This window comes from Gossypium hirsutum, chromosome D04 (assembly GCF_007990345.1).
Source record: "Gossypium hirsutum isolate 1008001.06 chromosome D04, Gossypium_hirsutum_v2.1, whole genome shotgun sequence".
NCBI lineage: Eukaryota > Viridiplantae > Streptophyta > Magnoliopsida > Malvales > Malvaceae > Gossypium > Gossypium hirsutum.
The window spans coordinates 55,066,207-55,077,900 of record NC_053440.1 but is presented as its reverse complement, the minus strand read 5'-3'; the positions used below and the strand labels follow the sequence as shown (position 1 = coordinate 55,077,900).

At 31.4% G+C, this 11,694-nt stretch overlaps 1 protein-coding gene across 1 annotated transcript; it reads right to left on the bottom strand.

Annotated features, from left to right (window-relative positions):
• Nucleotides 1–2,791: 2,791 nt before the first annotated feature.
• LOC107898584 (triosephosphate isomerase, chloroplastic) lies at nt 2,792–6,876 on the bottom strand. The gene is made up of 9 exons (XM_016824086.2): nt 6,531–6,876; nt 6,148–6,174; nt 5,160–5,229; nt 4,809–4,932; nt 4,400–4,484; nt 4,196–4,328; nt 3,903–4,076; nt 3,246–3,328; nt 2,792–3,148 (listed from the first exon to the last, which is right to left on the bottom strand). The coding sequence occupies exons 1-9, from the start codon at nt 6,699–6,701 to the stop codon at nt 3,092–3,094; spliced, it is 924 nt and encodes a 307-aa protein (XP_016679575.1). The 5' UTR covers nt 6,702–6,876; the 3' UTR covers nt 2,792–3,091.
• Between the last annotated feature and the right edge of the window lie 4,818 nt (nt 6,877–11,694).

Sequence of the window (11,694 nt, the reverse complement as noted above, 5' to 3'; positions counted from 1 at the left end):
AATTGGTACCTGGTTGATTACTTAATGTCTTGGTGTCGAAAATTAAAAACTCGAAAAGAATTTAAAAATACGATCCTTGTATTAAAACGTTGAAAATTTTCAGGAAAAAAAGGGAATATTTCACATTATTCGAGAAAGAGAATCATATCCAGTAAGTTAGGACACAATGTCTCAAATTCCCGATACGCGGATGAAAAATGCTTATTTAAAGATATTTTATTATCTTGGTTTTAGAAATAAATCAGGCCCAGTAAGTTAGGGCACGATCTTTTCTTAATTCCCGAGATCATTTAAAAACTTGAGTTTGAAAAGATTCGTGTATTTAGATTTATTATGAAAATCGAAACCCATTAAGTTAGAGTACGATCCTTTTGAATCTAAACACGAAGTGCCATTTTTAAAACAAATTTTGTTATATCGGGTAAAATGAAACACGGCGTTGTGATAAAAGAAATGCAAAAACGGATGACATTATTAATGTACATAGCAAACCTAATGAATACGGTGGTGTGAAGATAATGCGAGCAACAGTAACTATAATAAGATAAAATAAAATAAAATAAAAAAGACAAACCCATAATATACAAAACAAATAGATAAACAAATAATATTAAAACATTCTAAAAAAACAACAATAATAATAAACATAAATAAATTAATGAATTAAGAAAAAGAGTAAAATTATAAAAATGAGAGGAAAAAGAAAAAAAGATATATATATGTAAGCATGTATGTACATATTAAATATAAAACGTGTACATATATATTACGAAAATGTATATATATATATAGATATATAAATAAAGCTAAAATAATATATTACTAATTAATGTATTAGTACAATAGTAATAAGTAAAAAGAAAATAAAACTAATAATAATTAATAATAGTAATAATAATAATAACCATAATAATAATAATAAGCTAATAATAAAATATAATAATATAATAATGAGCAAATAAATATAAAAAGAAAATATAAGTATGACAATAAATAGATTAATTAATGATAACAAAATAAACACAAATGGACTAATCAGGGATAAAATAAAAGTTAGAGGCTGAAACTGAAATAAAATAACTACGGGGGGACCGATTTGGAAATGTACGAAAGGGTGAAGGGCCGAATAAGAAAATATTCCAATTATTGGGACACGTGTCCCTTCATAGGACTCGGGACTAAATCAAAAACATTAAAAATAATTTGGGCGAAATTTATAAAATATAAAAAGTGCCAATAGGACCGGATTGAAACACCCCAAAATTGCGGAAGGACCAAATGGGAAAATAACCCAATTATCAAAACACGCGGATCCTCCATGAGTGGGTCGGGTCGGCCAATGGGTCAGGTCAAAACGGCGCCGTTTTGGTGCCTGAGAAGGCTACCCAAAACGACGTCGTTTTAAGAGCCTATTTAAACCCAATTTTTTTCAAAACACTTCACTTTCAGCCCTCCTTTTTTAAAAAATTTTCCTTCTCTTAAAATCTCTCCCCTTTCCCTTTCTCAGCCCAGAATCCGGCCAGAGGACGGGCCGACCCCCGCCGTGCCGGCCGCCTGACGGCGCCGCCGTCCACGGTGGCCGGAAAGTTGAAAAGGTGCGTTTTTTTTTTTTTTCAATATATATGTATAATAGTTAAAAAAAAACTAAAGAAATATATGTATGTATATAAACAGTTTGAGAAAGAAGGAAAATAAAGAAAAAATAAATAAATAAAAGAGGAATAGATTTTATACCGAAAGCCAAGTCCTTGAATCTGTTTTTTTACTTCTTATTTCTTGAAATCCTCTCTTTTACAATTGTTTTTTTTTATCGGTTTTACACCGAAAAAAATCCCCCTCATTTCTGTTTGAATGGCTTTTAAATAGCCATTTTACCATTTTCATTATCTCTGCTACTGTTTTGTCCTTCTTTGCGTGATTTTCTTCTTTGCAGGCAAGTGGGGTGATGGGACGGGGGCAGAAGGTAGGTGAACGGCGGAGTTGGTGGCGGTGGCAGAGGGTAGGTGATGGGGGCATGGTAATTGGGTTTGTGGGTATGGGGTTTGTGGGTATTGGGTTTGTGGGTATTGGGTTTGTGGGTATTGGGTTCTTTTGTTAGTGGGCCGGGCAGAAATTTGGGCTTGTACAATATATATATATATATATTTATAAAGTACTCTTTTTCTTAAAATTTTTCTATCATGTGGCTCCGCTACTGAGCTGAAACGTGTTTTTAGTCTGATTTAAGAGTTAGGGTAATGTTATGAGTAGAAGTAAACATTCTATCCTTTGATAATATCAATTGACTTATTATTATAATATTGAAATTAAATACCTTAATCGCCTCCTAAAGTTTAAATTTTTATTTTATGTTTTCAAACTATCCTTAACAAAATCAACTAAAATAACTTATATTTAATAATTTTCTATGAAACTTAAATTTCTTTTGATTATATAATTTTGATTAATTTCAATATTGAAAAGAAAAAAAATAGAACTTTCAACAAGAACAATTTGACAAACTTTTTAATACATTATTTTAGTTTCTACCATTTTCTCATTTTAATTCTTAATACTTTTTAACCCAATCAATAATTTTTAAAAAATATTTTTTGGGTGACTAAAATAAAATGACCTAGAATTTGAGTTACCAAAACAAAAGTGTGATGTATACAATTAGCAATCGTTAAAGATTTAGTGAAAGCACCTTAAAAGTTGAGCAACGAAATTAGTTAAAATAATTTCATTTTGATCCCAAAATGACAGAGCCTTAAAAGTTGGATGACTAACTAAGCAAATTGCCCAAAACAAATGATGAAAATGTGCAAACCTTTCCTACCGCAGAAGAAGTTCAAGTATATGGTCGTGTATAGGTTACAACCTCGATTTGTTTCCATGGATCATTTAGAAAGTGTTACAACGAGAATTTCAACTTATTTCACAACACCACAATTCTTTTTTTCCTATCATTTTCCGGGAAAATGGAACTCAATAAGTAATCAAAAAACTCCATGGGGTATATAACACTAAATATGTCACGTGAAGCTTCAACCTCAAATAGCTTCTTCATTTAGGTCCTTTATTTCTTACTTTCAATCAGCTTCATATATATTTAGGCAGCCACCTTTTTGGATGTTACGGAGTTGACAATTGTAGCAAACTCCGGCCCCTGCATCAACAAATATTTTGAATCCAATCGTCAGCAATGCCATAACCGAATAATATTTCGGTACGTTTTATTAATAATGGAACAGAGTGAATAATACCTTCAAGGAAGCGCCACCTACGAGAAACCCGTCGATATCTTCCTGCTTTGCAAGCTCAGCACAGTTGCTTCCATTAACAGACCCTGCCAAAAAGAGATATAGTATGCTCTTACAAGTTTTTTCATGTGTTCCAGTACTATCTTCTTATAGACCGTCCCCCGTACTAAGATCATAGCAAGGGAACAGTAAAAGTATCATGGAGATCCCTGTATTAAGAGTTAGATTACATTTTACCCACTTTACTCCAAAAATGGGCAAATTAGTCTCTGTATGTTTAATTAAAGAGCAAACTGGTCGTTTCTATTAAAATTTTATCCGTTCTCCTATTAAAAACTAATGCAGCTGACAAATTAATCAGACAGTTACATGTAATGTGTCACGTATACCTCATGTTGACGTACAGGGACCAATTTTTAACAGTAGAAATGGATAGAATTTTTAACAGAAGGACTAGTTTGCTCTTTGATTCAATATACAAGGACTAATTTGCTCATTTTTTAGTAAAAAGGGCAAAATGAAATCTAACTCCTAATATAAGAGCTTCTAGTACTTTCACCCAAGGGGAACATATGTCATATCTACACGATCCTAGAATGTCTCTCTCATATCATAAACCACAAATACATGTATACAAGAATGGTATAGTATCTGAGTTACCTCCATATATGATACGTGTTTTAGATGCAACTTCCTCGGACACATTCTTTTTAAGCCAATCACGGACAGCTACATGCACTTCCTGAGCTTGTTGGGGTGTAGCAACTTTGCCGGTCCCGATGGCCCATACAGGTTCATAAGCAATAACTATATTGTCCCAACTGGGTACAACATCTGCAAATGATGGAACCATTAGAGTTAGGTCACGATCCCTTCCTCTACATTTACGAGATAACCTAAGTAATTCATGAGGAAAAAAGTAAAAAAATCAAATAGAGGACACAAAAGATTACCAGCAAAAGCCTTCAGTTGCTGGAAACATACATCGAAAGTTTTGCCTGCTTCTCTTTCTTCTAGTAATTCACCAATACAAGCTATTACTCCGAGACCCTCGTTCAAAGCGTAAGCAGCTTTCTTTCCTATAAACTGAAGACAACAACAAATCTCTGATAAGTCCTTTAACACCTCAGAAGAACATTAAGCACGTAAACTCTTACCTGATCATCTTCACCAATAATATGTCTGCGTTCAGAATGTCCGAGAATGACCCACTTGCAGCCAATATCTTTCAATTGCTCCACACTACAGAAATAATCAGATGAATCATATTAAAGACGCGGATAGATTTGAAGTAACTCAATCAAACAGTATGGCATATGCAAACAAAGATGTCCATAACTAAAAAACAAAACGCAAATTAGCTTCCACTATGTTTGGAAACAGATCAAATGAAATAACAGATGCCCCAAAACTTAAAGGCCTATTTACAAGAAATGCAGAGTGAAACGAGGACCATATGTCAGTACCAATGAAGTAATACGGAAAAATACAATAAATTTTCAGACCCTCAGGTACGGAATAATGAAGAATTAACATGTTTAGCTCATCAAACAAAAGTTAGCTAACCTGATTTCTCCGGTAAAAGCCCCACCTTTCCCAATCCAAGAGTTCTGACCAGATACCTCAATTCGACCGGTTAATGAAGCTGTCACTTGATCGAGATAAACAAAGGGAGGTGACACAACAACATCTGTCAAAGAGTAATGAATTATTAGCAATGTTCATAACATTGAACATGATATACCAATAAAAACTGATAAATACAAAACCGAGCCAAGTCCCATAATTTATCAAGGATCACATATGAAACCGATAAAATTTTGTAAATCTTTTAGCCATTTGCATATATAAACCCTAAGCCAAGTTCCATAATAGATTTAACATACACAAATTGCAAGATTTAAGGCACTAAATTACCAACATCAGTCTCCAACTTTGCGCTGTTCAAGTCAGAAACAAGCTTTGTGATGGAGTCTTTTGTTCCATTCTATACGAAGAAAAATAACATCATCAGTGAAGGAAATAGAACTAGAGAATGAAACAAATAGGCATACATGAGTTGTTCCATAATAAAAAAGATCCCGGCATAACAACTAATAGGGTGTGAAATCGTATTGACGGAAAAAACTGCAACAGTACTTTCAGAAAAGGGGTTAGCAGGGCGTGACGAACTTGAAGAATCTGAAGTCAGAAAAAGAAACTTTTGAAAGGTATAGATCACTAGAAAAGGCACAAAATTAACAACAGCAGGAGATCATTTCTATTTATAATAATTGCAATGATAAAATAAATAAAAATGGGGGAGGGTAGTAACCAGAACCACCATGAGAACAAAATACTTGCAAGAGTCAACTTCACACTAATGTCATAACAAAAACCAATGTGATAAGTATCATTTTGTTGAGGGTTGGTTGGCTCCTTTGGAAGAAGTCTTCGTAGTGCCGTCCGCCCGGCAACCAACTGGACCCCCACCAAGGCAACCTATATGCCATACGTCAGGGGTTCAAACCCCACCAAGGGTGAGATGCTCACGTCACCTTGGTGGGCGTACGGTCGAGGTACCCCCCTCCATTAACCAGACCCTTAGGGCAGCTGCTCACAGCACGCTGGCTCTCCATGGAGGCTGGGGACAAAACCCTCCCAAGGGATGACACTTCAAAGACTTCTCCCAAAGGAGCCAACCGATCCTCAACACAATTAAACAAGATTAGCAAGAAAGATTCCACATCAAACAACCACAAAGAGAACTCTAAAAGGACTTCATTACTTTCGTAAACGGAGATGCTAACGGAATCATGGAGTGTAGTGCAACATATTTGGCACAAAGAGCTAACAATAGAAGAAAACCAAGACCAAATATAGAGAACATAGACTAACACCATATCTGTGAGAAAAGGGTACTTACACATTTCCAGTTACCCCCAACAAAGAACTGCAAGTTCAAGAAAAAATAGAAAGGTCAGTACTTACCAAAAGCATTAATAAAAGACACCCCCCCAAAAAAAAACAGTGAAATTGGCAAATATCATTGTGAAAACCCTCTTGCTTAAAGCTTAATGCTTAATACACTACTTAAACAAAGAGACAAGATCCCAAAGATCAGCAATTCATTTCTAGATTCAGCATCTAAAACTTTCCCTTTTTTTCCTTTTAATTGCTAAGTATTGACTGAAAAACATCAAAACTAGAAAAACTACCGACGTCACAAAAATGGTTTAAAATGTATTAAAAAAGGGGGTTGGTAGGTTAATTCTAGAGCCTTCAAATCAAGTAACAGTTGATCTTTACCTTTCCGGAACCGGCCATGGCAGTAACAGCTCTGCAAGGTTTACGAGACGAAGCAAGGCGAAGCTGAGAGTTGATGTGTTGAAGGAAAGATTGAGATTGAGAACTGTCGAGCTTGGGAGATGATCGGCGAAGTCCGTTGAAATGTGGGCAATATGTAGATATCATCGCCATTGATAACGGAGGCTGGTTCTGGAGTTTGGTGTGGGTGAGGTTTCAGAAGGGTATGTGGTGGTGGCTGTTGGTTAGTAAAGTGAAGTGAGGGTGAGGTTGCGACCGTTTGCTTAGGATTTATGTTTTATGTTGGAGTTACTCATTGCTTGAAAAAAAAAAAAAACTTCTGAATCCAAAATTACTTTTGGAAGAAAAATTACCTATAGTTATTTTTAGTTGAAATTCTTAGTTTTTCAAAAATACTTTTTAGCTAAAATTTTTGCTTTTTCTCTCTTAAAAGTATTTTTTTTTTGTACTTAATTACTTTTTCATTCCTCCAATAAGATAGTATTTTTTTGTGCTTAATTACAAATGTGTTAAAATCATTAATTAAAAATAAAAAAATTTTAAAATACTAATTACAAATATTTATTGGTTATATTTAAATATTTAAAATATAGTTTATATATTATAATTAAATTTTATAAATAATTAATATTTATTGCTTAAAAATATTTAAAATTTATATTTCATATATTAAAATATTAACAACAAGTTATAATAATTTATTTATATTCTTACTAAAATATAATAATATTAACTAATTTAAATATTATTTAAATGCATATTTGTTACTTGATAATAACATGTCTAAAATGGACATTTTATTTCTCAAAAGTACTTTTTGATAATAATACTAAACACTCAAATTTTAAACCAAACTTTTCAAAAATATTTCTCAAAAGCACTTTTCCAGAGCACTTTTCAAAAGCAATAAAGAACTGGCCTTAATCGCAGGCTTGTCGAGGATTGAGATCGGTTTTAGTCACGCGGTTTTTAGGAAACGTCAATGCACGTTCTGCAATAGTAAACTATACCTATGTCATTAAACTATTAATAATTTTATGTTTTGGTCATTTATCTTTAAAAATTACAAAATGGTCACTAAACTATTCGTAAGTTTTCATTTAAGTTGTTGAACTATTCGGAAGTTTTTATTTAAGTCATTGAGCTAGTGAACCCCAAGTATAGTGATCAGTACCCATCAACAAATAGACGAACATACCTTAGATCTAAGTCAATTTGACAGTTAGTGTCGGAGACCAGAAAAGAAAGTTGTTTAGATTTTGGTTCGTAGGTTCATGACATTCAAAGTTGTTTCTTGAAAAAAAAATGAACTATAGAATAGAAGGGGAATAAGAGCTTTTGATTGGTGTAGGCAACGCAAAGTGAATAGAGAATGCTATACATCAGTGATTTTAATAGCTCAATGACTTAAATAAAAACTTTTGAATAGTTCGGTGACCAGTTTGTAACTTTTTGAAGTTCAGTGAGCAAAACGTAAACTTACTAATAGTTAAGTGATCTCGGGTGTAGTTTACTCAAAAGAAAAATGTTAAAACTCGGGGTGTAGTTGAGCCAAGCTAAGTTAAAAAATGGGTAAGCTCAATCTTGACTCAAAATTTTGAGTTCAAAACTCAGTTTGAACTTGATTGAACATCTATTTTTAAGATTGAGCTTGATTAAGCTCGTTTATCAATTTTCGTACTTGAGCTTGATTAAGCTTGTATATATTCAAGTTCGAGCTTAAGAGGCTACCATGTGTTGTTATAAGATTTGTTATCAGTGTCACGTTAGCACAAATTAACGATATTAGTGCGGAGGTACCAACCTAGGTGATGGAATATATGTGTAATACCCAATTTTTGCCCAGACTCACATATGGAAACATAATCTTCAAGGATATGCAATCTTAGATATGATATATGCAATCTTAGATATGATATGTAATCTTAGAAGGTATGATTTTGTAATCTTAGAGATTTAATTTGTAGATACCCTTTAATCTTCGCTGTTGATGTAATTGATCTGTACCGTTGGATTTAGGGAGGCTCAGCTATAAATAGAGGCCTCTCCCTTCATTGAAAAATAAAAGAGAATGAATAAAAAAGGGAGAACGATTGACAGTTTTTTAAAGGTGGCTTACTGTTTTCTTTTTTTTTTCTTTTTTGATTATTTTTTACTTATTTACGATTTTAAAAAAGGGAGAATGTGATACCACTGCGAATTTTATTTATTTATTTTATTTAGCCCTAATAAAGTGGCGCGTTTCAAAGGATAGAAATATTTTTCCATTCAAGCCCTATGAGTTATTCGCGCCTTTTAATTGGGCCCTTCATTTTTTTTAAAATTATGTTGATTTTCAATTTAATCTTTAATCTTTCATTTTAGGTTTTTAGTCTATTTTATTAATTTTGTTATTATTATTTTTATTATTATATTATATATTATTATTATACCTACATATATGTGCGCATATGCATGTTAATATATATACATATATATTTTAAACGTTTTAATATATATACATATTATATACATACTTTATTTTTATTTTATTTTCATAGTTTTTTATACATATATATATACACATTTATATTTCATAATATTTATACGTTTACCCATATTCTATGATTTTTATATGTTTATGCATTTTTGTAATATATACACATATATTTATACTCCATTCAAAATTTATTATAAATATTTTCCACGTTTTATATTATACATATATATTTCATTTTTTTGTAAATGCACGAATATATTTTATATGTATATATTTATATTTTTCTTGTTTTCATAAATGCATTATGTATTTTATATATATATAAGTTTTATAACCCAAAATTTTATGTTATATCTTTTATTCTTCATAATTTCAAATGTATATATATTTTGTACCTTTTTCTCTTTATATTTTTTTGTATATTTCATTCATTTGCTTATTGATTTATGTTTTCATTTATATTCATTTGATATTTTACATGTCGTTGTTTATGTACATTAATTTCGTTTATTTCTATGCCATTGTTGTATTTATTATTACATTTTATATTTAATGTAGCATCACATCATTTTTTTAAAAATTTTCAAAATTGAGATAATACTCGTATTTAGGATTTTCAAGGAAATTGAGCCCTAACGTATTGGGTTCCGATTTTCTTCGTTAAATCCAACGATCGAGGGTTGCTCATTAATAAAAAATATATAAAATAAAAAGCTTGTTATTGGGGAGTTAAATATGTTGTATCCTAACATATTGGATGTGACGTATTGATTTCTCGAGACAAAGATTTTTTGAAAAAATAATAATAAAGGAAATATTTCAAGTTTGGGATTTTGAGGAATTGTGCCCTGACGTATTGGGCCGCGATTTCTTAAATCTTAAACAATGAATATTCTTTTAAATTTTTATTACACGAGTTTTAGACTAATTCATTTTTGAGGAAATTAGAATGTTGTGCCCTAACGCATTGGGTGTGACATTTTCTTTCTTCGAAATGATAAGGGTCATAATAAGTAACGTTTTAAAGTTTTTGCTAAGGATTATATTTTTCAAATTTTCGACATTAAGACACTAATTAATTAACTAGGTATCAATTTTGGCGGTTACGAGGGTGCTAATCATTCCTTGTACGTAACTGACTCCCGGATCCGTTTTTCTAAAACTCGTAGACCAAAGCTATTTTTTAGGTGATCCAATCACACCTTAATAAAAGATTGGTTGCGACTCCCAATTTTCATTTTTTTTAAGTCGACAACCTAAATTTTTTGTTTTTAAAAAATGGTTTCGACAATATGTTCAGGTATCAACTAAGTACTTTTGGACAAGTTCAGAGGACAAACTATGTATTAACTCATCAATTTAAAAAGTAAAACTTTTTGGACAAGTTCAAGTACCAATTAGGTACTCCTTTGAAAAGTTTAGATACCAACTAGGTACGTTTGGACTAGTTTAAGGGGAAACTATATGTTAACACTTAAAAAATTAACTTTGTTTAACAAATTGGGGCAATGTGTGTGATGGAATACAAATTCAGTTACCAAATAGGTACAAAAAAATAGGTACCAACTAAGTACTTTTGGATAAATTTAGGAGGTAAATTACATATTAACCCTTTTAAACAAAAGGAGCGTGTTGTCACGCGAATGAGGACCGCTGGGGTTGACATTTATCTGAACGTCGTGGTTCCGTTTTCCATAAATGTCCCTGACTTTGCCCTACAAGGAGTCGATAACGGCTAAGGGACAAACGATGTTGTTTCAGTTGTGCTGGCTAGATTTTCTTTAGCTATCTTTGTACCTACCATAGTAGAATCCTGCCACGTGGTTTAACACAAGTGATGAATAATGTGAGATGAAGAAACTGATCTGAATCTTCCCTGAATCTGTGGTGACAAATTGTGGACCGTACATTTAGACTTGATAATATTAAGGTCTAATTTTGCTCTTGGTCCTTATACTTTGTCAAAATATAAGATTTACTTTTTATACTTTTATTTTTAGGAATTTAATGGGAATTAATTATAATTAGATAAATAATTATAAGGTATAATGATTTATTTGACTTTCTAACTTTATAGAAAAAATCATTTTAACCCTTAAACTAATGCTTTTTTATCAAAAGACACCAAGATCTATATATATGCCACGTAAGTAATTAATTAATTTTTTAAAATTCTAAAAATCATAGAATATTATTATAATTTTTATGGTTAAATAAGTTTTATGTTTTTAGTAACTTTTATGTCTTTTTTTTTTGAATTTTTATATATTTTTTATTTTAAATTTTTAATTGTTGATGTGGCATACGCCACATTAGCAAACTTTTTCATTTATATTAGGGTGATTAGACAAACAACGCAAGTTCAATGGTTAAAAAAAGGCGAAAAATTAAACGAATGGCTAAAATAACTTCTTTATAAAGCTAGAGGGTCAAATAAGATATTATGCCTAATTAATATTTTCAGCAACTTAATTTTTTTTAAACACATTTGATAACCACTACTAAAAAATACAGAAAATGATAAGTAGATATAGATAATAAAATCAATTATTTTTTATTATTTCTATTTCATTTAAGATTATATTGTCCTCCATCAAATAATCAAATTATATTCAAACGGACTTTATAACTTAAATGCAACACTTAATTTTCCAATTTATCAAATAT

What these genes read in the sequence shown, in the direction of transcription:
- LOC107898584 (XM_016824086.2), bottom strand. Translation starts at nt 6,701, where the DNA reads ATGGCGATGATATCTACATATTGCCCACATTTCAACGGACTTCGCCGA. An exon ending in AAAGTTGGAGACTGATGTTG is followed by an intron (nt 4,933 to 5,159) that starts GTAATTTAGTGC and finishes ACTCTTTGACAG; the next exon opens with ATGTTGTTGTGTCACCTCCC. An exon ending in GCTTTTACCGGAGAAATCAG is followed by an intron (nt 4,485 to 4,808) that starts GTTAGCTAACTT and finishes TTATTTCTGTAG; the next exon opens with TGTGGAGCAATTGAAAGATA.